The sequence below is a fragment of the Leptodactylus fuscus genome, chromosome 1 (genome assembly GCF_031893055.1).
Source record: "Leptodactylus fuscus isolate aLepFus1 chromosome 1, aLepFus1.hap2, whole genome shotgun sequence".
NCBI classification, from domain to species: Eukaryota; Metazoa; Chordata; class Amphibia; order Anura; family Leptodactylidae; genus Leptodactylus; species Leptodactylus fuscus.
Genome location: NC_134265.1, coordinates 62,114,208 through 62,141,991, shown reverse-complemented (window position 1 = coordinate 62,141,991; position 27,784 = coordinate 62,114,208). Strand labels below are relative to the sequence as shown.

The 27,784-nt window shown below is 40.0% G+C and overlaps 1 protein-coding gene across 15 annotated transcripts in view; it reads left to right on the top strand.

Moving 5' to 3' along the window:
• The window catches only part of MEF2C (myocyte enhancer factor 2C), a 232,453-nt gene extending 207,147 nt beyond the window's left edge, over window positions 1–25,306 (top strand). For 7 of the 15 annotated variants that reach the window (XM_075271131.1, XM_075271114.1, XM_075271166.1 and 4 more), the window contains 5 exons: window positions 11,752–11,924; window positions 12,557–12,580; window positions 13,284–13,413; window positions 15,731–15,863; window positions 23,450–25,306. In XM_075271131.1, the coding sequence (XP_075127232.1) occupies window positions 11,752–11,924; window positions 12,557–12,580; window positions 13,284–13,413; window positions 15,731–15,863; window positions 23,450–23,771 (782 nt within the window). In that variant the 3' untranslated portion in view covers window positions 23,772–25,306. The remainder of the gene's footprint in view (window positions 1–11,751; window positions 11,925–12,556; window positions 12,581–13,283; window positions 13,414–15,730; window positions 15,864–23,449) is intronic. The other 8 variants (XM_075271148.1, XM_075271217.1, XM_075271174.1 and 5 more) reach the window with 3 other exon arrangements.
• Window positions 25,307–27,784: the final 2,478 nt, after the last annotated feature.

Sequence of the window (27,784 nt, the reverse complement as noted above, 5' to 3'; positions counted from 1 at the left end):
TATGAACCCATCACCAGTCGGTGAATATACAGATATTAAGTGCAGGGTTAACTTCGGGAGGAAGGGGTCAGGGTCTGAGCAATGGAGTAGAAAGAATAGTTTAGGATAAGAAGTGTGATGAAATAAAGAACATGATCACACTGATGTGTTTTTAGGGCACGTTTGAAGATGCCGTAGTTTGTATTCGTCCATTAGTATATAGTAGTGTCCATATCTGATTTATTGACACCACCATTGTATAGAGCAGCCTATCTGCAAATCAGAATCAGTTAGATTCAGAATTGGGTGCAATGTTAAGTGAGTTTTACATGCATGAGAAATAGATATTGCATTACTTATATTATACACCGGGTAGATCAGTGAGAATGAATTCTGTTTTACAAGACTATGTTTATTAAAAAGCCCTCCCATATATTCCTCTGCTTGGTAAATGTAACCCAATTCACTACAAACATTCCAATAAGAAAACAAGATGATAGCATTAGTCGTTCATTTATGTTGGAAGTGTACAGACGCTTACAAGCCCCCAGCCTTCATTACAGAGCAGGATCATACCGAAGTAATTGAAAAGACTTGACACAAGCAAGCGTCTTATGATTAAAAAACCACTTTGCGGAATAGTAGCATAATCAAGTGATGAAAACAGGGGATGGTAGCCATGGATAGGAGAGGAGGAAGTTTACAAGAGAAGCAGCAGGGATGTGTTATAGCTGCAGACAGTGAAGAGGCTTCATACACACTGCCATGCTGCTAAATTACTGTATAGACAGCTATTGTTTATGTGGGTGGGGGGAAGATCTGGCGACAATGTCTCATGTTTCCCCATGGAACCACTTACGCTGCCCACATCTGCAAACACATTGAGTCTGAATTTGTAGTTCATATTTTCAGCTATTTTTTCTTGGCAATATTTAAGCTTTTTTTTCTATCCGCTCTAAAGATGCTTTTGGACCGGGGTCGTTCAAGCTTCTCGACATTAATTTTCTCTCCTAGCTCTCAGAGCTTTCCCATAGTTACTTCTAGCCATGAAATATTTAATCACCTGGACTGTATGCACATTATCATCTTTAGGTAATCTCACATTAATAATCCAATGTCATTAATCTACTGTAATAGCTCGGAAATATATCCTGTGTGTGCAGAGAGTCTGAGTATGCCAAGAAGAAAAAAAGATTTCAGGAGGCAGAAAGTTCGATGTTCCCTTCGTCTTCCAGCTTTTTAAGTGCTGGTCTAGTTGTCCTTCATATAAATGTGTTTTATATTGTGTCTATTGTGAATTAGGATATCTGTAAGCTGCGTGCTATGGGAATGATAGAGTTAAATCATGTACGTCCCGCAAACAGGGAAAACTTGTATTGGGCCTGAACCATCTCTTTTATAGATAGCTTTGAGGGAATATATTACATGGTGAATATATAATTGTAATTGCTGGACTACTAGCACTAGATAAGGAAACACTTTGTATTCTCAAACCAATAACTCCAGAAAAGCATCAATGTCAGATCATAGTCTGGGCCCATGGCTACCCATATCACCCAAAATGCTGCCATAAGTGTAGATTCCACAGTGGGCCACAATGGGCCATGGATCGCACTGCCACCAAAAGGGTCAGGAGGATGGGAGGAGAACCTGTCCGGATGGAGGTCCCCAAAGACAGCAAGCGTTAAGTGGCCTCTTCCAATTTGTCCCCTGTTCTCCTCAGGCATCTTCTACACTCATGACTTAGATCCTATTTCTGGTGGGTTATGGCTACGGTCTTCTGAGGCTGAACATACATGCATTGTTTATTGTGTGTCCGCCAGGTCAGTGTGAATGGACTACACGGTACAACAATGTATGTTCACCCTGTCTATGACCATCAGACTGACACACACAATAAACTCTGCCACCTCTGAGGGACGATCAGCCTCAGAGGATCGCAGCCGCAACCCAACAGGAATAAGATCACAGTCTGAGATAACAGTGAGGGCAAGTTTCATCATTAGATGGAGGAGATTGACTAGAGGTGATTGACCTCTGCCTGTTGTCATCTGTTAATAGGCATGTAAGTGACCTCTCCCCCCCAATAGGTCATCTGTCTCCTTCCCGGACCCTTCTGTAACAATCCATACAGTCTGCTGTTTTCTGCAGCCACTTTTATGTGCATGTAACTTAGATTGTGGATTACCTAAATCACTATGATCCACTATTAGATATAGGGTGCAGGTGAGGGGTACCCAAGATATAGGAAACTTCTACTTAATCCAATACTACATAGCATAGTTACTGTATATTGTAATTATTATTCATTGAACTGCAGCTCTCAGTACATGTCATTGAATATTAGCTTCTGCTATACATGTCATAAGTTCTTAAAGTCTGTCTCTAGCCAGAAATAAAAAAAAAGTTTTAGCTGAAGATTTGCTTTTTCTCTCTTCTTTCCAAGAGTATATTTGGACGTGGTTAGCTCCTTGAAAATAGGGTTACCTGAAAGAGTACACGGCTTAGGTGAAAGGAGTTGTCCCAGAATTACAACATATTCACTGAATAGGTAATAAGTGTCAGATTGCTGGAGGTCTCACCTCTGACACCCTCCCCAATCCATAACAGGGGGCCCATGTCACATGCAAACCAGCTCTGCCATGCAGTATTCAGCTGTCTTGGTCATTCTATGAATAGGTACTGACTTATACTTCTGGGGCTACCCCTTTGGTCATCGCTTGCAGCTGTAGTGGCCCTTTTATTAAAGTTGAGACCATTGCCCTACCTGCAGAGATCATACCAGATTTTATGGGCCTGGAACATCATAGCACATAGAAAGGAAAACTTGGCGTAAGTTGAATCTCTATTTTTCATTCGCGAGGAGCAAATAAACGTTAATTTTCTCAAAAATATGTTACTAAAATTAAAGAATTTTTGGGGATAACAACTTTTTCATCTTTCTTTTGAATGTGATGCACCTTATCGGAATGCTGTAGATGGCTGAGCAATGTTCTGAGCTTTCTATTACATAGTCGCTCTTTGTTTTCAGATCTGTGCTATGACTTACAGTAAGGGGGGTGTCAAGAGAGCGGCACTACCTTATCTGTATAATAGGACCTCTTGGTTCCATGAAACAAGTTGTTGCTTCAATGAAGATCAGTGTGCCTTCCTTATTTCTCGATAGCCATCACCCAATGTTCGATAGTTGGTGACTTTCCTTTCAGATTTTCTACCAGTGACTCGGATCTGAAATAAGCAATCATAATACAATTACATGTAAACCAGTCTGATTGTGCCAGGGAATGAAGGTGTCTTGGAATATATAGAATAAAAATTAGGACATAAGAGGCTGTCTCTGGTGTTATCACCGTGATGACTCTGGTCTTATGCAAGGAGATGTTGGTATGTTGAGCGTATTTAGCAATGCAGCTCTGTGACATGTGATGATAATTCAACTAAGTTCAGTTACTTTCCATTTACATTCTCTAGTTCCCCCCAAAGAAAAGACAGTCTGTATTTTGCAGATCTTTTGTATCACATGAAATTCATGAAGTCTTTAAGTGATGCACTTCAAGGGCTGTGCAATCAACAACAGTGGATCTCATTTTTATTCATAGCAGCTCAAAGCATTTTTTTTTTCACTTTTACTGTCATAGTAAATTAGAAGCTTACTGTAAAATTAAGCCGTATTTACATCAGCACTGAGTATTCATATCGCTCTAAAGGCGCAATAGCCACACCTTTAGTTTGTAATTCATGTTTCATAGAGGGACCTCCATATATTACGACCCCCTCCGTGATTTCTTTTCACTTCTTCTTTATTGGCTATCTACCATAATACATATGGGAATAGTTTAAAGGGCTGTCTCATCAGAGCCATCCAGAGTGCTGACCCCGGGTTGAGCAATTTTTCACTCCCCCTGGTCATGCTCCAGGCATCTCTAACAAACAGCTATTTTGTTGGGGAAGTCACAGAAGGATCCCTTTAGTCTACATAAACAGTAGCAGATCATACATAATGGTTATATGTCCTGGTTCATAGAGGGGTTTCTCCCTCTATGACACCCATATGCTCTAATAGACCACATGATAGAACTCGTCATCATAAAGTAACCTCTTTAAATGTAAATATACTGTGGAATTACTTCACAAACTTATGGAAACTTATTGCCAATGCACAATGTAAAGAACAAAGAAAGAGAACTTGTTAGGGTAAGTTCACACGAGATTTTTTGGTCAGGATTTTGAGGCCGTATCCACCTCAAAATCCTGACCAAAAAGACAGCTCCCATTGAAATCAATGGGAGCCGTTTGTTCTAGTTCCCAGAAAAAAGAAGCGACATGCTCATTCTTTCAGGCGGATTCGCCTTGCGACATCCGTCTGAAGACACTCCCTCCCGACCAGGGGCGTAACTACCGTGGTAGCAGTGGTAGCAGCTGCCACAGGGCCCGGGACATTAGGGGGCCCGTGACAGCCGCTACCACTGCGTTTTTTTGTTTGTTTGTTTTTTAATAGGCCATAATGGGCCCTATATACTCACCAATCCTGGCTGGGCCGGGATCTGTAAGTCTTTTTGGACCCCCGAGTATAACGATCGGAGGCCTGGGAGAGGTCAGATAACATAAAAAACTGTGTTACTTACCTCTCCAGGCTCCGGGCCTACTTCAGCTTACTGGTGTGACGTCATATGACCCGCGACACAGGACCCCGGTCACATGATGTCCCGGAAGATGGCCAACAGCGACGGAGAAAGCAGGGGAGTCGGGAGATAGCTAAGTATCAGTAGTTTGTTATGATTTTATCCCTCTGGGTCTCTTCTCTGAAAAGACCACAGAATATAATAATTGTTCATGTGTGTCCACAATGGGACAGAATACTGTGCACTGGGGCCAGTATGGGGACATAATACTGTGTATTGGGGCCAGTATGGGGACATAATACTGTGTGCAGGGGCCAATATGGGGTATTATAGTGTGTGCAGAAATGCACGCGGGGGTGTGTGGCGGCAGTAGGGGTCAGTTGGTCAAGGTCTTCAACGTCGGTCGGGGGGGTGGAAGCCATGTCAAAAGTTCGCCATAGGGCCCCGCCATTCCTAGTTACGCCACTGCTCCTGTCCCATTCATTTGGGTCATTTGCATTGCACCGGCATCCAGTCACAGCTACCCGTATTTTGATCCAGAACCTGAGGCGCCCTAAAAAACCCAATGTGAACTTACCCTTAGAGTTACCTATCATCTATCGAAGGTAGTTCCATATCTGACTGTTTAACAAGCTTTGGACTCGGGATAGTAGCCAAGCTTTGGAACGTGACTAGTTATTTCATTACATTCACACACACGAGAAAATAAGAGACATCTATGCAGCTTGGTGAACCATTTTTGCACAGAGATATAATAAAAATAAGGTCATTAGGGGTCTCTATCCTAAAGTGAGTAACAGCTCAGGAAAAACAGTCTACATGGATGGACCTCAAGACTTGGTTTTTCATAGGTTGTTGGCTGTGTTGACAACCCAGCAACCCGAAAAAACATGTACTTGTATTCATTCAGAGCGATGTTACAACAAAGAGGTCATCCTGTATTGACAGCTAGGTCATTGGTGGGGACTTGTTCCTAGGTAGACAGACTTTTTTAGAACCTAATCACGAGACACATTTCTTATTTGTTAGGCACGGTTTATAAATAGCTCTCAGCTCATCTCATGATAAAAATTATGCCAAACTCTGCCCAAATCAAGTCAGAAGGCTTTGATGAATTTCAGTCCTTTCAGCTCATTGTAAAATCAAATGTATTATACGTGCGTCTCGGTGTGTGTCCCTTCATCAGAAATGTATATATTTGGCTAAATATCATTTTTGTTGTGTTTTTCTTTCCTTCCGCTTTATTTTGAGTTTGTTTATGTAATATTGTTCTTTCATTATCAAGGACAAATTACACCTTGTCAAGAGGAAAAAATGTGTTTTTTGTATTTTTTTGTTTATATCTCTCTTCAAAGAGGATAAACGCCAAGGACAACTATTTTAGCATTACTTTACTGGCATATTTCACATGAGCAGCCTGGGTCTCAACAGAATATTAAGGGTGACATTAGGTCTTGGCTTTCCCGGAACAGTCTTAGGCTAACCTATACTATATTTGTAAAAAAAAACATTTTAATTTTTGAAATTTTCCAGTAGCTGCTGCATTTCCCCCCCAGGCTTATACTCGAGTCAATAAGTTTTCCCAGTTTTTTGTGGTAAAATTAGGGGGGGTCGACTTATACTCGAGTATATACGGCAGGTTTCTATGTCACTATTTTATACTTGATGGATGGAAAGGACAAACACATGCTCTTTGGCACTAAATCCAGTTTGTCTGATACATCCATCCAAATCCCTTTCATAGACAGAGAATAAACCAGTGCCTGTAGCTACCACTAGGGGGTAGGATGGTACTGCATACTAGTTACCATTATAATGTATAACACTATATAGGAAGCTCCTAAGCGCTCCCTAATGATGGCTGCAGGTACCTAATGTCTTAAAGGGGTTTTTCAACGAAATATTTATGGCTTATCCTTGGGATAGGCCATAAATATAAGATCAGCGGGGTCCCCCCTGCTGATTAACTGTTTGTACTCATGTAACATTCATCAGTGACATGGTACGGCTGCAACTCAGTCCCACTTAATACCAAACACAGCCCTTACATAATGTATAGTACTATACCTGGTATTCATTGAAGAGACTGCAGTACTCATCTCTTCAATCAACTAATCTGTGGGGGTTCTAGGCGTTGGACACCACAGATTATTCTAAGGATAGGTCATCAAGAGTTAACACTCAGAAAACCCTGTTAATGTTTTAAATAACTATACATGGAATTTGTATGGCCTGGTTCACATCTGCCATTCCGTTCCCCTCTCCGCATGAAATATGTGGAGAGAAAAGTCCTGAAAGCAGCACTTTTCTTTTTGCATTTTTCGTACGGAAACCACACGGACTCCATTACAGTCTGTGGTATCCACGGGTTTCCTTAGATAACCATTTTTTATGCGTATAGGTGTCCGTTTGAGGGGTCCCCAAGTGGACTCTCCGAACGGAAACCCGAACGCAGATGTGAACTGGGCCTTATATGGTATAAAAAGTGAAAGTGTGATAAATATTTAAAAAAAAAATCTTAAGAAATCAGTCAGCACAGAATAGTGAACATAAATATAATAGGAGGAGAAAAGGTAGAGATTTCCTTTAAGTACAGATTCCCACATTCAGCTTGTCATCGAAAACAACCAATGGATAATAGAGAAGTGTAAGGCTTTCCTGGTAAAACAAATGTATCAAAAATTGCATCCCAGCTTCCTTCTAGCGATACCGTCCAAGTCATTTCATTGACTTGTTTTTCTGTGGAGCACTTAGGTTGCAGTCAGTAGAAACTGATCAATATGATCAAATTTAGCCGTAAAGACATCTTATAATTTATAGGAAGAACACACGGTCTCCAGTCTCCTTTATATGGTTTATACAATTGAAATAAAATATCCACACATCTAAATCTCTTTTCTGTTACAATACTGGATTGGCAGCCATTGGAGCCACTGTAATAAGAAAATACGCGTGAGATGTGTGAAAGGGCTAATAATGCCGAGTCTTTTCAGCCTCCTTGTAATAGAATACAATCACAAGCTACATTGTGTTACCGAAAATGTTTAATATTGCTGTAATTTTGGTCTTGGTTTACTAAATGTACGCTCATAATGTTTCTCTTGTGCACATAACTATGAATTTCATTCACAACGTAGCCAAAAGTATAATGCACTCACTCTGCAATCCATCTGTTTTCCATTTTCGCATACTGTATAGTCAGGAAATCCATTCATTTATGACATATAATTTTTGCACTTTCAAGTGGGTAGTGGAATGTGACACAGCACATAGAGCCCCATTTAATTTGATCATTTTCCAGACGGAATGTAATTGTAAAGTATAGGTTTAGAGCAGGTTTAAACCATACGTTTTAGGGTTTTTTTGTTTTTTTTTCATGTTTCCGCTTTTTTTTTTTAATCTTTCTTTCAAATTCAAATGAAGTATTTTCCTTTAACCCTTTTGTAATACACCGCTTTTACTACCTGACACTTTACAGCGTCTTCCAGCCACATTCTTTTTTTTTTTTTCTTATTTCATTAGCAACATTCTCTTAATAATAAAGACGAGAAGTGTTAACTGGTTGTCAAAATCACATCATCAGTCTTAAAGAGCAAAGGAAATTCTTGGGATGATGTATGACAGGATATCAAAAGAGAGAGAAAAAAAAATTTCATAATTAAAGACAGAATATTTGAACATTTGTACTGGAAGATTTTGCAAGTTAGAACTTTATAAAACATTTATATTTTCTAACTTAGCAATTTGTGTCCAGTGTATATGTATACTAGTGCGTCATGTGATCCTTAATCTTACTATAGGGCTGTTAGTTGAGGGGTGGTGAGGGCACATGCCCCGGGAGCACATGCCATATTGCCTTATTATACAAAAATCTATGGGCACAACGTGAATAGGCCCTTGGTGAAGGAAATCCTATCCTGTACTACGGCCATAAGTCCTGGACCACCCGTGGGTATAATGACCCATATGATGTTTTCAGTCTAGGTTATTACTAGGGTTGAGACGATCTTGAGATTTCAGGATCAATTTTAAAATCTGATTTCCAATCATTTTCCAGCTGATCCCGATTGTGAAATTTGCTCGATTGCCTATCGGTAGCCGATCTTTTCCGATCCCGATTGCTCAACCCTAATCAATGCTTCTCTATGGGAAAAGTCAGTTTTACGGTTGAGCAGATTTTGAGATTTCAAAATTCGATTTCCAATCATTTTCCAGCCAATCACAGTCGTGAAATTTGCTCGATCGCCAATCGGGATCCCATCTTTTCCAAACCTGATCGCTCAACCCTAGTTATTACATTTGTCGGCAGACCTAGACATGTGCACATTATACAGGCATACAAACACACCCAACGTATGCTCTTACCAAACCTTACACCTTACTGGGTATCTCTGAGCAGCATTAACGGGTCATAGTATTATTTCTTTGTATTAAATAAAGTCTAGAGGGTTTTTTTGTTATTTTTTTTTTAATTTGGCCAATAGAAGGAAATGTGATAACAAAACACAATAACCAGTCGTCATATATTCAATCCCCCACAGCTCCAGGGCCGATGCTCTGGTGGATTCCTGGACCTTATCTGTTTCCTTACATCAGTAAAGAAGGAAACAGAGACTGGTGAGAACCACCTAAGAATTAGTACTGGGCTGGTACGGGATGAAGTATTGGTTATTCAGTTTTGCTTTATTAAATTTGTTGCTGTTTGCCTTTTTTAAAAAAAAAAAAAAAAAACCTTGAACAATCCCTTAATGTTTATGGAATCTGGTGACATGAGTAGAAGATTTAGGTTGAGGATTAAGTGTGCGATCTATACCAAAGTGGTGGAACTCCTTATATCTATTTCTTAGATATATCTGACAGCTTATGAAACTAACATCAATTTCCTTACATTATCCATTTAATACTAGCCAGTACAAAGAACTGTTATCAACCCAAAAAAGTATCCTATACTCATTGTTCAGTAGTGCTTTTAGATGGAATATTTTCTTGTGGCGTGATTGGATATTAAAGACGAGCTTTCACCACCTCTAACTCTTTGCATCCTTCAATAGCTGCTGCTCCACTGATTCCAACACAGTTGGATTTTTTTCTCTAGGTCCCGCCATTCCTGAGCAATCGGTGCTGTTAGTTTCAGCACATAGTATCCTCTCTTTTGTCAGATGGGCGGTGCTGGACAGGAGTAGAGAGCCTGGGACTGTCCAGATCACAGTAGGGGGCATCACTGTCCTTAAACTAACAGAAAGTATTACACTTGAATAGTGGGAGCTAGAGTAAAAAATCCAAGTGCACCAGACTTATTGAAGGAGGCAAAGAGTTGTAGTCATTGAGGGTAGTGAATTGTCCTCTTTAAAGCATCCCTTGACCAGTTTGGCTCCAGGTTCTCCAGTCAGTCCAAGTCACGTCCACCCCTTCACCATCCTGATCCTGAAAAAACTCCATCAAAGATTCCCCCCACCTCACAGAGGTAACATGAATCCTTACAGCTACTGCCCATGTGCCACAGCAGACCACACTCTTGTACGCTGCTCCGAGGATGAGGCTTAAAGACCGGTTTCTTCATCTAACCACATGCTTGTACTTATCCCTGATTTTCAAAGGATGGGCTCCCAAGTCAATAGGCAAAACAGAGAATCTGACATTCTTCATGTCACAGAATCCTTAAAAGATATTCATTTGGAGGCTGGAAACCATAATACTTAAATATAGGTCTCCAAAGCTGAACTTGAAACAAAAACTGGCAAACATTTACGGTGCCCTTCCTGACCAGAACGATACAGATACATAATGTGGACATAGTCAATGGCAGAAAGCTAATTCCACACAACTGGTAGTCATTTCTGAGCAATAGAACATAACCATAGAGCATACAAAGCACCTGTAGGCTCCAGCTGCCCCTCACAAATTCATTCTCTTGCTTTCCAAATCCCTGATTGTCTGAAACAGTAAAATCTTCGACTTCCTGGCACAAAATAAGTAAAAGCAAACACAAGCATACAAATGCAATTAACAAGACATATGTTTCAATAAGTTGACATATCAAAGAGACGCGGAGCTGGTAACTAATAGGAAGCAATCTCTCATCAAGTGTTGATTTAGCACTGGAGGGTTAGAAGAAAGACAAGACGGGAGAAGGTTTGTTCTAGAAATTAGGAGCTTTGTAGAAATAAAAAAATGTCTGGAAATAATGAGGCACATGAAAATATTTTAGCACCTCTGTTATTTGTTATCTATGCAGAAAACACTCCATCTATTTTCTGCCCATAGCCAAAAGCAAAAAGAAAAGTAATTTAATTGTATTTAATGGAAAACAAAGAGCACTTTTATATGTATGTAGTCAGGAAGATAGCTGTATTCTCTGTATTTTATATCATTGCACATATCTGTGCAAGATCTCATAGGTATTCCAGCCATCATTCATTGAATAGGGATGTGTATTAGGTAGCTGGACCAATGATGCCAATCTGGTGTCTCATGAGCCCATATCTATCTATCTATCTATCTATCTATCTATCTATCTATCTATCTACCCATCCATCCAGAAATAATTGTAATATAATATGTCTATCTATCTATCTATCTATCTATCTATCTATCTATCTCCTATCTATCTACCCATCCATAAATAATTGTAATATAATATGTCTGTCTATCTATCTATCTATCTATCTATCTATCTATCTATCTATCTATCTATCTATCTATCTATCTATCCTATCTATCTATCTATCTATCTATCTATCTATCTATCTATCTATCTATCTATCTATCTATCTATCTCCTATCTATCTACCCATCCAGAAATAATTGTAATATAATCTGTCTATCTATCTATCTATCTATCTATCTATCTATCTATCTACCCATCCAGAAATAATTGTAATATAATATGTCTATCTATCTATCTATCTATCTATCTATCTATCTATCTATCATCTACCCATCTTTAGCTATACAGTATATATTACATATTACATATATATTGTCTACACTGATAGTAAGCAATAGTCTTATGACTCTTTCTACCACACTGATGACTATATTAATGTTGTATACAGTCTTCTGTACCATGCTTCCTGCATTATACGTATACATTACAGTTCATTACAGTATTATTCTTAATACTTTTTTCTTTTGTGATCTTTTCCTATAGGTAATGGGTATGGCAACCATCGTAACTCACCAGGTCTGCTGGTCTCACCTGGTAACTTAAATAAAAATATGCAAACGAAATCACCACCGCCAATGAACCTGGGGATGAACAATCGCAAACCTGACCTCCGAGTTCTTATTCCACCTGGCAGCAAGAATACAATGCCCTCTGTGGTAATACACTATTATACTTCTGGGATTTAGCTTGTTATCACATATGGATTTCGGTATTGCTATGTCTTATTTTTGATAGATGATAGATAGATAGATAGATAGATAGATAGATAGATAGATAGATAGATAGATAGATGATAGATAGGAGATAGATGATAGATAGATAGATAGATAGATAGATAGATAGATAGATAGATAGATAGATAGATAGATGAGAGATAGATAGATAATTGATTGATAGATAGATAGAGATTTTATATTATATTGCATGCAACCTATTATTAATATAATATTCTAACAATTACATACAATAGATACATTCTCACTCTTCTATTGCTCTTAAAGATATGTCAGCACTTGAGATAGTTCTTGTTCCTTTAAGAATGAGATCTCTATTTCTTTTGGGACAAAAATAAATGACCCCGGTGTCTCTTTGGCATCCAGGGAAGAGGGAGGGGAAGATCCCACCAAACTGTGCACATTAATACAAGCTCCTTAAAACTAATGCATGTCTTATGGCAGATAGCTGCTGGGACTTTTACTGCTGCATGACGTGTTATATTTTATTATTCATTTTATTAATAATGGACGACTACTAATTGTTAATTAATACTCCTTTCCCTCGCTCTCAGTCGGAGGATGTCGATCTGCTTTTGGTAAGTGGCTGAAGCTTCTTGCAAGGCTCTAATGTGCTCAATGCTGGGCTGTAAAATTTTACCATGTGGAAAAGAATTAAAAAAAAAAAACCTTTTATATATAACACAATGAACTCCATCATTATAAAGTTAAAAAAAATGTCCCAAATCATATCTTGGCGCTCCGTCCTCTGACCTGTGCACATTTCATATCAGAATCTAAATGGACATTTCAGTATAAATCATCCTATGAAATTCTCTATTAGTAAACACAGGAGCTTTACTGCCATCTGCTGGTCATTCTATTAACTGCGGCCGACTACAATTCCAAGGTGAATTATGTCTCAGCCTGGTTGCTGGTGATTTTAATGACATTTCTGCATTTGAATGATAAAGAAACAATGATAGTACAGTATGCATATTTCATCAATTTTCCGCATGGTCTGTTTTCAGCCCACAATAAAGCAATCGTTACTTGTGGCAAGTTCAATTGCCTAGGAGAAGCTGATGTAATGGGTTACCATGGCGACACTTGGTCTCTTGAAAGATTGTAAATGATAGGGTTGGGAGAGTTCATGGGAGTCACATGCTAAATGATTCATTTGTATCATGCTGAAGTGTTTTTTTCTTCTCTGCAGAAAAAAAAATGGAATGCACTTTACAAAGCTACAAATAATTTTGATGTTCTTTTTCTTCTGTGTTTTTTTTTTTCTGCTCTCTGTAGAATCAAAGAATAAATAACTCACAATCCGCTCAGTCACTGGCTACCCCAGTGGTTCCTGTAGCTACACCGACTTTACCTGGACAGGGGATGGGAGGATACCCATCAGCCATATCAACAACCTATGGCACTGGTAAGCAGCACTCGACAGTACGCTGGCAAACAGTCATCAAAGGTGTCAGCAATACTGTAGGAAAGCAATCTATTGTCCTAGATATGGCTTTAATTCATAATTAGAACATATTTAAAGAGAACCTTTTACCGCCTCCAACAAGTCCAGTTCTTTACATCACTTTTTTCTCTAGTCCCACCCTTCCCAAACAATCAGTGCTGTTAGTTGTGGAGCCTGATATGTTATTTAGGCTGTGTACTGTCAGGAGGAGCAGACAAGGGGTGCGATTCTGAGCTCCGACACTGGCTGCCTCTGAATCATCCCCACTGCCTGACACTGCTTAAAGAGGACCTTTCATCAGATCGGGCACATGCAGTGTTATATACTGCTAGAAAGCTGACAGTGCGCTGAATTCAGCGCACTGTCGGCTTTCCCGATCTGTGCCCGGTGTAAATCGCTATCGGTCTCGGTACCGTAGTGCTCTATGGTCAGAAGGGCGTTTCTGACACTTAGCCAGGGACGCCCTTCTGCTCAGCAGTGCCTATCGCGCTGTGCTGTGGAGCGGGGAGTAACTCCCCCCTCCCGCTCCTGATAATACTCGTCTATGGACGAGCTGTGTGAGCAGAGGGAGGGGGCGTTCCTCCCCGATCACACTGTACAGCGCGATAGGCACTGCTGGCCAGAAGGGCGTCTCTGGCTAAGTGTCAGAAACGCCCTTCTGACACTAAAGCGCTACGGTACCAGGACCGATAGCGCTTTACACTGGGCACAGATCGGGAAAGCCAACAGTGTGCTGAATTCAGCGCACTGTCAGCTTTCCAGCAGTATATAGAACTGCCTGTGCCCGATCTGATGAAAGGTCCTCTTTAAATACCACAACAGGCACCAAAACTACCTACCCTTGCTGCTCAGGAATGGCGGTGGTTAGAGAGAAAAATCCAACTATATTTGAATCAGTGGAGCAGTGGCTATTAAGCGATGAATTGGTGGAATGGTTGTCCAGAACTATGATATTGATTGCTGCGGCCTCTTCATTACTTTCTAACCACAGCGCCATACATTATATAGTGGCTGTGCATGGTATTGCAGCTAATCCCTATCCATTTGAATGAGACTGAGCTGCAGCATAGACATGTGACCAATGGATCTGGTGCCATTAGCTGAGAAGAGGAAATGGAGCCAAACATCACAGTCCCAGACAACCCCTTTAAATATCAGCCAACCTTCTGTAACACACAGCTATTAAAGGGGATTGGCCCTTATATTTTTTTAAGATTAACAAATAGATGGGAAAGAATATATGCAACTTATTAAAATAAACTTATTACAAGCTCAGCACTTACTGATGTGGCCATCTTCATCTTCAGTCAGATAACTCTCAGCACAGCGATTACAAAGGCCATTGAAACTAGTGGAGAAAAGTTAAATTAAAGGGACTAGCAACTGTTTATTTAACACAATAATAGTCATGTTAAACTGTATATTGGGCTGCATTGTCCCCATGTCAATGGAGTCCTTGCAAGAGACCGCATAGCACTGTCATCCCGAACATGGCTGCTGATATAGGGACCCATAAACACATCCATGGAGCTCCTCCATTGGCACACACTGCTCATGTATGATTCTGCATTACATTGCTGCTTACAACCTGTCTGTTAAAGGGGTTGTCCAGGGCCTGAAGATAATTCCATAGGTTAGGTCATCAGTATCAAGTAAATAGGAGCGAGGCTGCAGTTCCAGGCACCATTGCTACAGTGTATGGATTGGGGTGCTGTATATAGCGTATGGATATAGCCTTGCATACACTGTAGTGGTCGCACCTGGAATGGAATAGGAACAGAGCTGCTTGCGGCCAGGCTTAGCTTCCAGCAAAGTAGGCAACAACATTTTGGCAAGTATTTTGGAAACTAAAACACTCAGTCATGTATGGCAGTTTTTCTGATGCAGTGTGAATGTGTGCCAGATGAGAAATATATGACCCAGTTCTGTCTCTTCTAGGTTTATCTAAAACTAAGACAGTATTAGTTTATTATTTCCTAAGTGAGCAACCCTGCAGGATGCATGTGGTAATAGAGACAAATTTTCAAGTAAATGGCCACCATGTAATTCATAGATGAGCCAGGTACTGCTACCATAGTGGGGACCTGGCTTCTATCTTCTGTATTCGTTGTCATGGGTGCAAATTGGTTTTCTATGAGCTGTGGCGATGGACACCTACATGGCAGTCACTGACAGTCTCTGTCTATGTTTAGTGTTGTTGTAGCATGTGACTTATCAAAATGAGGTATTTGAAGGTTGTGATGTTTTATTTGGCACATCTCTGTGTGTTTTATTACAGAATACTCATTAAGTAGTGCAGACTTGTCATCTCTTTCTGGCTTTAACACCAGTGCCCTCCATCTTGGCTCAGTCACTGGCTGGCAGCAACATCACCTGCACAACATGCCTCCATCTACTCTCAGCCAGTTGGGGTAAGCTATGGTCCACACCGCCCTGGTGTCTGTACACGTATCATGGCGGCATCTTCTATCTGTCATATCCATTGTCACTATTATGTCTCTCTGTGAATACCCCCCACCTAAGGCTTTTATATGGTGACTTACTTTACTGTACAATACTACTGTGTTCTTAACCATATCCTTCACTTATACACTGAGACATCCATGGACCAGATTCCTAGAAACTAGTGAACATAAAGGTAGACCAAGCAATATCATTACTGCTGTCAATTAATAGCAAAATTATAGCAAAAACTCATTTCTGTCTATGATCCACTCCTCCACTCGCACACTATTTATATAATCTCCATAATGGACCTCATGTATTATCTGTGGGACTACTACATTCTATATACACTTTATGTTTAGGCTTGTATATTGAGTCTAGGCCTGGAGGACTAAAGGGTTGTGTTGGCATTGATGCCCAGTGGTTTCAGTAGGTACACGGCTGTATATAAGAAGTGCCTGATGCCAAGTATTTCCTGAAGTGAGACTCCCATATTAAGATTACCGGAGGATGATCTACAACATGCCGTAAAAGATGACCTGGCACCGTTTTTTGGCAAATGAAGCAGAATGAAAATATTTAACTATTAAAATGCCATGTGCTGTATTTTCATTAGCAGTGAAGACTCCTGTGGGCATTGTCACTAGCAGAGAGTCTGGTGTTCACTCCTCCAGGCTTGACGGATATCCTCACCCACTATACATCACTATCAGCCTCTTCTAAATATGAGGTCTATATTATAAAGAGGCCTTTGGACCTCCCCAGGCTACAGAACCGTATCAGCTGCTACCTCTGCACCCTCTATAGCTGTGTCCCTGGCAGTGAGGTGTATTAGGCCTGACCTCATTGGAAAGGACTTCAAGAAGAAATGGCTGCTTGCAGAGAAATGAGGTTTAGTATACCCTGTGGAGTACAAGGCAATGGCTTATGCCTGAGATGTGGAGGAGGCTGCCGGTGATGTACAGCACCCTGGGGATGTGAATTAAAACTAGAGGGTTGGGTTAGAACACTTCTTGCCCCCTGGACTTTTCACTGGAAATTACCATACAACACGTTCCCTTCTATAAGCTGATTTTTGTCAATTTTCCTGCATTTGAAAGAACATCCAAGTTTATGCTTGGAAACTTTGTAAGGTCATCTATTATGGCATGGTGGCAAGTTAGGTGGCTATAGTGGCCAGTGGTGTCCTTTATTATACATATGGTTACAGAAAATGGTGCGTATACATACAAAGCAACACACTTCAAGACAACATAATATACATCATCTGTACATTAACAATACACAAGCCATAGTTGCATAATACTGTATACTGTAAGGAGCCACGCACCCTTTATTGTACATCTTACAAGGCATGGCATCTTCACAAACACAAAAAGATTAACTAAGCACAAACATGACACAAACACTAAAGGGGTTTTAGGGCCCCCTGGTAGTTTTCCATAATGACGACCTGTCCACAGGATAGCTTATTAGTATCTGGATGATGTGTTTCCATTGCCCGGACTACCTGGACCTGTGCTGATCAGCTGATAGGGAAAAAAGCAGGAGCCCAGCCAGAGATGATTCTGTCTCCATCCTTTGGGGATAGATAGATAGATAGATAGATAGATAGATAGATAGATAGATAGATAGATAGATAGATAGTCTCCCCAAATCTACTCCATTGAGAGGCTATAAGGGGGTAAAGAGAGCTGTGGGTAATGTAATATTGCTTCGAGCACTCTCTATGTATCCTCTTTTTAGATGGCATGACACTATTTCTGAAGGCCAGCACACAGACAACTTCTAAAGTGCTTGACAATTGCATGTTGCAATAGAACAACAAGCATATAATGATATATATCATTTTTGCTGCTCTCTTTGTAATTTCTCTGGCCGGCATTTATACGTCTTCCGGTAATTAGATTACTCACTTAAAGCCATTGTCACAAAGTACCAACATCCTGAAGCATATATTATTCCAGGGCTCCTGTGCTTCTAATTGTAGAGGCATGGCCAATGTAAAGTGATTCTATACTATGTAATACATTACATGTGTTTACATACATATCCGGGACAAACAGGGTGGTGGGACGCCGAGCATTGCCCACTGCTAACATTATTCACTACAGTACATTGGAATTCTTATTAAGAAAACTGAGCAAAATATTTCACAAAAGACATATAATACTTAGGTACAGACATACTGGATGTGCACAAATTACTGTTACAAGCGCACATATGCAAATATAAACATATTCTTGTGTATTAGATATGAACATATCTGCACACTCATCACACTAAAGTTACATGTACACCTATGTACACACTTATATAGTATCTACTATGACTGCACACCTATGACATGCACACCTATGTGCACACTTATATAGTATCTACTATGACTGCACACCTATGTACACACATATACAGTCCTATGAAAAAGTTTGGGCACCCCTATTAATCTTAATCATTTTTTGTTCTAAATATTTTGGTGTTTGCAACAGCCATTTCAGTTTGATATATCTAATAACTGATGGACACAGTAATATTTCAGGATTGAAATGAGGTTTATTGTACTAACAGAAAATGTGCAATATGCATTAAACCAAAATTTGACCGGTGCAAAAGTATGGGCACCCTTATCATTTTATTGATTTGAATTCCCCTAACTACTTTTTACTGACATACTGAAGCACAAAATTGGTTTTGTAACCTCAGTGAGCTTTGAACTTCATAGCCAGATGTATCGAATCATAAGAAAAGGTATTTAAGGTGGCCAATTGCAAGTTGATCTCCTATTTGAATCTCCTCTGAAGAGTGGCATCATGGGCTACTCAAAACAACTCTCAAATGATCTGAAAACAAAGATTGTTCAACATAGTTGTTCAGGGGAAGGATACAAAAAGTTGTCTCAGAGATTTAACCTGTCAGTTTCCACTGTGAGGAACATAGTAAGGAAATGGAAGACCACAGGGACAGTTCTTGTTAAGCCCAGAAGTGGCAGGCCAAGAAAAATATCAGAAAGGCAGAGAAGAAGAATGGTGAGAACAGTCAAGGACAATCCACAGACCACCTCCAAAGAGCTGCAGCATCATCTTGCTGCAGATGGTGTCACTGTGCATCGGTCAACTATACAGCGCACTTTGCACAAGGAGAAGCTGTATGGGAGAGTGATGAGAAAGAAGCCGTTTCTGCACGTACGCCACAAATAGAGTTGCCTGAGGTATGAAAAAGCACATTTGGACAAGGCAGCTTCATTTTGGAAACAAAAATTGAGTTGTTTGGTTATAAAAAAAAGGCGTTATGCATGGCGTCCAAAAAGAAACAGCATTCCAAGAAAAACACATGCTACCCACTGTAAAATTTGGTGGAGGTTCCATCATGCTTTGTGGCTGTGTGGCCAATGCCGGCATCGGGAATCTTGTTAAAGTTGAGGGTCGCATGGATTCCACTCAGTATCAGCAGATTCTTGAGAATAATGTTCAAGAATCAGTGACGAAGTTGAAGTTACGCCGGGGATGGATATTTCAGCAAGACAATGATCCAAAACACCGCTCCAAATCCTCAGGCATTCATGCAGAGGAACAATTACAATGTTCTGGAATGGCCATCCCAGTCCCCAGACCTGAATATCATTGAACATCTGTGGGATGATTTGAAGCGGGCTGTCCATGCTCGGCGACCATCTAACTTAACTGAACTTGAATTGTTTGTCCAAAATACCTTTATCCAGGATCCAGGAACTGATTAAAAGCTACAGGAAGCGACTAGAGGCTGTTATCTTTGCAAAAGGAGGATGTACTAAATATTAATGTCACTTTTCTGTTGAGGTGCCCATACTTTTGCACCGGTCAAATTTTGGTTTAATGCATATTGCGCATTTTCTGTTAGTACAATAAACCTCATTTCAATCCTGAAATATTACTGTGTCCATCAGTTAGATATATCAAACTGAAATGGCTGTTGCAAATACCAAAATATTTAGAACTAAAAATGATTAAGATTAATAGGGGTGCCCAAACTTTTTCATAGGACTGTATAGTATCTACTATGACTGCACACCTATGTACACACATATACAGTATCTACTATTACATGCACACCTATGTGCACACTTATATAGTATCTACTATGACATGCACACAATTGTACACACATATATAGTATCTACTATTACATGCACACCTATGTGCACACTTATATAGTATCTACTGTGACATGCACACCTATGTACACACATATATAGTATCTACTTTGACATGCACACTTATGTACACACATATATAGTATCTACTATGACATGCACACTTATGTACACACGTATATAGTATCTACTATAACATGCACACCTATGTACACACTTACATAGTATCTACTATTACATGCACACCTATGTACACACTTATATAGTATCTACTATTACATGCACACCTATGCACAAAGATATACAATACCATTACATGCACACCTGTGCATAGACATATACTTGCACACCTAAGTACACACATATACAATTTCTACTGTTACATAGTCACACATGCATACACATATATAATTTCTACTGTTACCCATTTACCAGGCTCACAAATATGTACATTTTCTATTATGCTACTTGTACACACACATACATATATTTTGCTTCGTTTCATACATGCACGCATGCATATTCTAGCATCTTACATTCATATATGCAAACATACATTCTAATATAGTCATATTAGTTCTGTTCTCTGTAGTTTTGATGTTTCCACCCTACATAACAAATAGAGCACAGTTTATTGTGCACGCTGCGCTATGTACCAGCAGGTGGCACTTTTAGACAAATGATTTTGATAAGCAACCTATTTCCATCAACCAGGACTATCTACACAATATTAACAGTATTAGGAATCCTGGGGATTGTGCTGGGGGTTGTGATTAGCTAATATTGACATGTCAGCTCCAAATAAAATGACCCTATTAGAGTACCGTATTTTGCGGACTATAAGGCGCACCGGACTATAAGGCGCATTACCCATGAGCGCCTTATAGTCCTGCCTAGGTCCATATATAAGGCTCACCGGACTACAAGGCGCAGCGCTGTCCGGTGCGCCTTATATGATTGAAAGCGGCGGCCGGCAGACTTTGCCGGCGGCCGCTTAACCCCCCGCGTGCCAGCCGCTTCTATTCATTTCAATGGTACGCTTCCATTGAAATGAATGGAAGCGCTCGGCACACGAGGAGTTAAAGAACTTCCTTCTTGATCACGTCGGAATAATCTCCTTACCTTTTTACCATAGCCAGCGCCGCCTTCTTCCGCAGCTCCGTCTCTGTCTTCTTTGGGCCTCATGGATGACGCATGCGCAGTCGGCTCTAACAGGCTCTCGCAGCCAGAGCCGACTGCGCATGCGTCATCCATGAGGCCCAAAGAAGACGACACGGAAGGCGCGAACACAGCTCAGGGAGAAGGCGGCGCTGGCTATGGGAAAGGTAAGAGACGAATAGTCTTTTAAGGCTATTCCGACGTGGTTAGGGGGAAGAGGTTCTTTTAATGGTAGAATCTAGAGTTGAGCGAGTACTGTTGGGATCGGCTGATCCGAACAGTACTCGCTCATCTCTAGTAGAATCTCTTTAAGCAGCGGCAAAGTCTGCATGCCGCTTCCATACATTACAATGAGAGCGCGCTATTCAAATAGTTAGAGATGAACGAATACTATTTGAATAGCGCGCTCCCATTGCAATGTATGGAAGCGGCATGCAGACTTTGCCGGCGGCCGCCGCTTAACTCCTCGCGTGCCGCCGCTTAACTCCTCGCGTGCCGCCGCTTCAAGCCTTATATAAGGCGCACCGGACTATAAGGCGCACTTTCGATTTCTGAGGAAATCGAAGTATTTTATGTGCGCCTTATAGTCCGGAAAATACGGTATTCATGATCCATTATTTATGGCAGGTGGTGGAACAGACTGGTATTGGACTCTCCCCAGTTAAACCTTCCAAACATATAGATATACACCACTATATATAAGAATGTAGATGTATGCTATAGACTTGTTATTACTGAAGAGACATGTCAGGATAGGTAACAGGTCCCCAAGACACAAGGGTCGAATTGCTATATTTCCATCTGTCTGTCCCATCCAATAATGTGGAAGGTTTAGTTGCTCTGTACTTACCAAGGACAATGCACAGGCTTTCTGTCCCGAAATGAGATAAGAGTTTTAAACTTTACACCACATTTTAAGCAGCTGACCAAACATATACTGTAGCTTCCTACTGGTAAAAGATGGCATCTATGGTGTCCGACAATTGTATACAATATGGGCAGTAGCCAGACTAAGCAATATTCCACAAGGTGCGACGAACAGAAACGCTGCGTGTCTTATTATATCCTATTATATTAATATAAAATCTATATATTCTATTATATTACTATAAGAAATATAAATAAGTTGCCAAATTAAATTTTAACACTCTCAGGTTAAGACCCCACGTAGTGAGACGCAGCTAAAAAAAACGCTGCAGAAAAAAACTGCAGCGGAAACACATCACCGCAGTGTTTTTCATTGTGTTTTTCTCATTGGATTTTATTTCCTTATTAAACCTATAAGGAAAACGCCAGTGTAATTGACATGCTACGGTTTGCAAAAATACTCGTGTTTTTGAAAACACAGTTTTTTCGCAACACGTTTCTGCAATATTTGGATGGGATTTGCTAGAAACTCATTCACTTTGCAACATTTTTTGCCACAGTGGCAAAAGAGCAGTGTTTTTGCAATGTGATGCTTCAGCCTCGTAGTATTTTTGCAATACTGCAAATTTGCAGGCCTCACAATCTCCCTTAGTAGCAGTGCTGGCCGCCAGGTCTCCGCACAGAACATGCGGACAGGAAAGTAGTTCACAATCTACTTTCCTGTCCGCATGATTCGTGTAGGCAGCGCACGGCAAGCACACGGACCCCATTGTAGTCTATGAGGTTCCTGTGCTTTTAATGCACACCGCTTACAATTGCGTTTCGTATTCCGATAGGGGGGTCCCCATGCGGACTCCCTCAGACGGAATACCAACGCAGATGTGAACGAAGGGTTATTCCACATTCTACACCAATTTTTGCAACTTTTTAAAAAGTTGCATTTGACAAATCTGGTATGCACCAGCTTGCCGGGCTGAAAATGGAACAAGAAGCGTAAACTATAAAACATACAAAAAAGTCCAAAAAGTTGTGACTTTTTGATGCCAGGCATTTAAGGCTTGATAAATTCTCCCCCGGAGTCCCTGAACCCATTATATAAATAAACTCGATATATTCTTTTTACTTTGCATTAAAATTATAAAAACAATTAGCAAGTTAAAAATTAAAACCCCATATTAATCTACCATAGATGGCGCTGCCAGTGTCCGGTAGTTGGTACTGTTTGCACATCCCTGCCCAAAAGTAATGCCATCTGATCGAAACTTCTAACCATAAAGTTCTAGATAATAATAGAATTTTGGTTCAGCTGCTTAAATTGTCCTGTTTTGTGAGTGTTAGTGAGTTTCGAGGCGGTTTCAGCCTCCTCATTCTGTAACTGCGTTTCCTTTCCTCCTACAGAGCTTGCACTAGCACTCACTTATCTCAGAGTACAAATCTCTCCCTGCCTTCTACTCAAAGCCTCCACATCAAGTCAGAACCTGTTTCTCCTCCTAGAGACCGTACCACCACACCCTCGGGATACCCTCAACACACGCTCCACGAGGCGGGGAGGTCTCCTGTTGACAGCCTGAGCAGCTGCAGCAGTTCGTATGACGGAAGCGACCGAGAAGACCACCGGAACGATTTCCACTCCCCCATTGGACTCACCAGACCTTCGCCGGACGAAAGAGAAAGCCCGTCAGTCAAGCGCATGCGGCTCTCTGAAGGATGGGCAACATGATACAGTTATTATATATTAGAATTTTTTGCAGTGTGTGTGCTATACCTTAATGGGAATTGGGCAGGGGAGGGAGGGTCGATATACATTATATGTGCCGTGTGTGGGGGAAAAATAAAGTCAGGTACTCTGTTTTGTAAAAGTACTTTTAAATGCCTCAGTGATCCATTATAGGGGTAAGGAGAACTGCTGAACGAACAAGCTTAGCACTTAAGCTATCTACAGAAAACTTGTACAAAATAGATTTTGAAGCTAACCTCTTTTTCACTGTTGTGCTCCCTTTGCAAAATGTATGTTACAATAGATAGTGTTATGTTGCAGGTTCAACGTTATTTACATGTAAATAGACAAAAATAAAGGAAACTTTTTGCCAAAATTGGCAAACGTTTTTCCGCGAGAGAAAGCAGCTGTTATGCAACATATTGGTGACATGTACAGAGGTTTCGACCGACCCAGCATCGGGTGGCTGTGGATAACTGTAGGAAGGCTGGGCCGCCCGGGCAATGTAAACTATACAAACACACCAGCATGGTCAAAAACTAAAAAAAAATTAAAAAAATCCAAAATATGGCACTTATTTGAGTAAATTTTGGGTCCTACTAAATGGTGTTTTTTGATAGTTTACATCTTTTGTTGTTCATTTCTGGGTATACATCACTTAATATATAGAAATATAAATTATGTACATTACATTTTGCTTATTTTCATATAAAAAGGTTAAATGAAGTTTGCGAAACATTTGTGGCTTTTTGTAGGTAATTTAAGCCAAAATGTGTTTTTGTTTTTTTTTCGTTTTTTTTTTTTCTTGATAGCTTCGCTAATATTTAACAGTCCTCAAATAAAGAAACAAAGGGGTTTTTCTCTCTCTTTTTTTTTTTTTGTAAAAAATAAAAGTAAAAAAAAAAAATTATTTCGTCCCCCCTCCCTTCCTCCGGTCCATGAAGAATCTCACGCTTTTGCTAATCGAAAATAACTGTTTTCTCTTTGTAGACGTTTTTGTTTTTGAAATGTGTATTTCTAATGATATGAGATAATATTAAGAATCTTTAAAAAAAAAAAAAAATCTGTGAAATTAACATGCTTGTATACAGCAGTCTAATAAACATTGAACTAGCAATTTTTGTTATCTTAATAGTGGGGAGGGAACAATATGTGTGCTGCTTACTGTACATGGGTAGCTGTATTGTAACACTGCATTACCGTGCAGGTCCAACTTCAGCGCTATAGCAGGAATATCCGCCATGGTTCTAATATTTCAATTAACCCCGTGTTTGCATCCACATGGGTGAACTGACATCCATTGTACATAACAAATCAGTGTGTTTAGGTCTTCTCTTTCATACCACATTAGATTATATTGCACAAACCGAGTCCAAATCTAGAACCATTTCACCCTGTAGCTAGGAACCTGTATTGCATATTATTAACTCTTTACATTTTGATGTGTCCAAAATATGCAACTATAACCAACCGAGTTTACGAGTATTGTTAGCAGTAATTTGCCTTTTTTCGGAGGATTCTTTCTAGGGAAATTAAAAGACGAATAGCCATATATAAAGCAACTTTACTCAGCAATGCATACAGCACATTGTAGTCAAGGATTAGAGTCATATTAATGGCAGTGCAGAATACTGTTAGTCACGCAACCAGCAGAAAATTAGAATGTAAGTGCAATTTTAGCTTAGTATAGTAGATATGATACTACTGGAGCCTCGGAACAGAGTCACAGTAAAATGGATGGAAAGTAAGTGAACCCATAGGATGTAAATAAGGTTTAGGTAACCCGTCCTACTCGAGCTGTTACGTACATCCTAGTTCTAGCAAGTCCTGCCAGTCGGAGCCATGTTGGAAGTAGTCGTTCAGCAGCCGAAATGAGTTAGGTTGCTGGTATAAAGGGAGAACGGTGATCTAATTTATTAGATAAAAGCACAATTTTAGTGATTCAGTCACTTTCTGTAAAGTATAATTTTTTAACTGAACTGTACCTTGCCAAGCGTTGGTTTGGCAATGCTATTTTTTGCTGTTATTGCAATCCCTTTGTATTTAAGGTGTTTTTGAGGCAGAGCCTCAATGGGGTATTAACATTTAAGCTCATCCTATATTTACCAGAAAGATAGGCAGCATTCTTCTTTAAGCTTGACACGAACACAGTGGCATTTATTTTATTGTTAACAGTCGCCCCGTCATTTACACGCCAAATCCCCAAAAAGTTAGAATTTTTGGGAAGAAACGCCCACCCATTCGGATTCATTTCTTAGACAATTTTCTCCAGCGACAGAAATGTAAATATGATATTCTGATTTAGACAAATTGAGAGGCAGGAGGGATACAGCGTAATAACCTTCATAAAAGATGTCACGTTTTAATACCTGTATGTCTTTACGTCCTCCATTTTACCCCTCCATTAACCTAATTATAACAATACTGATGTGTGTTGTTGTTACCATGTGTTTCTTTCAGGAACTTAAATTATATGTATTCTTTATGTTTTTTTTCTTTATTTTTTTTTAACAAGCCACTTGAACCTGAATAAAGGCTGTTGCCTAAACACAGAGTACTTCATTTGTCCTAATGGTGCCATTGGCTGTGATGTCATCATTCTCACAGTGTTCCATTTTTAGTTTGATTGTATTTTTTTTTACCCAGAATAGTTTTGATAAAGGACTGCTGGAATGTTTTTTTCTGTAACAGTATTTCACACTGGCTGTGCAGCTGAGGCATTGTCAATGGGGGTCATTTACTAGAATATTTGGGGCCAAATAAGAAGAGAGTTTGATTTTCTCCTAAGACATAAAATTCTAGTCAACTATTGGAGGATTCTTAAAAAGGTGCATGGAAAATCCATAAGCATATCTGGCTGCCTCATACATCCCTTAAACTAATTTATCAGTTACTATTTCTTAAGACGGTCACAGACACTTGTGCGTGTACACCTTCAATAGCAGTCAGTAGTCGCCTGATAGCTACTCCTTCCCGCCTTCCTATACACGTTCACACTTTGTCCGCCAAGCATGTATGTGTTTTCTATGGGAAGGGAGCGTCAATGGCTGCCAGACATCTCTAGCGCTGGTTTATCTCTCAACGGGAACAGAGAATCAGGGATGATAATATCCATCATTCTGGATCCTTCCTTCCCTTGACTTGATCAATCCTGCCAAAATCATTGGTTCCACCTACTTATCTGTTATGAGTATGGGGGCCTATTGTGTCTGAAAGGCTAGGTCACATAGGGGTGTTCAGATTCTGATTATATGGGATTTGGTTATTCAGTGGTCATCACTAATCGTTCTAAAAGACCTTTCCATCATATCTACCATAGATTATAGAGCAATTTCTGCCATGTAGTAGAGTAACAAAGTTCCCATTGAGACAACCTCTTAAATGTCTTCTGTAGCCAAGTAGCACATACGATGACCCCAGAGTTTGGATAGCCTTAGGTCTACAGTAATAAAAATCATGATGATAATAATAAAGTATAATTTTTATGGAACTTTTTGATCAGCTTGAATATTCTTTGGTAGGACTACATTTAGCTATTCCATGTAGAGCCACGTTGACTTGGGTCAAGTCAAGGATCACCCTCCTTGTAGAACAAGTTCTTCCCTTCTATTTAGGGGTATGTCTAAGAAACGTTGGTCCCAAAGTACACATTTAATCTACTTTGGATGGAACGTATCCTGTAACCCCATGCTTGTGGGTCATCTTGCCTGTCCATTTTGCAGTGCCTGTAGCTATCCATGAATGTACAACATTGCGTTAGCTACGTTGCGTTCTGCCTGCCCTTATTTTGCCCCAAATAGTAAATCACCCCTATTTTAACCAAAGATATGAAGCAATCCAAGATTTCAAGAAGAATGTAATATCAGAAATGAACACGACAATACAATAGCCATTATCTCTCTAACATAACAGTTATCCATTCCTTACCAACCGCTCTAGATAACCTTTATATGTGAATTTGTACTACTTATCCCTTATACTGATTGAGCTTGGATTGCTTCAGTTGGTTTTATGTA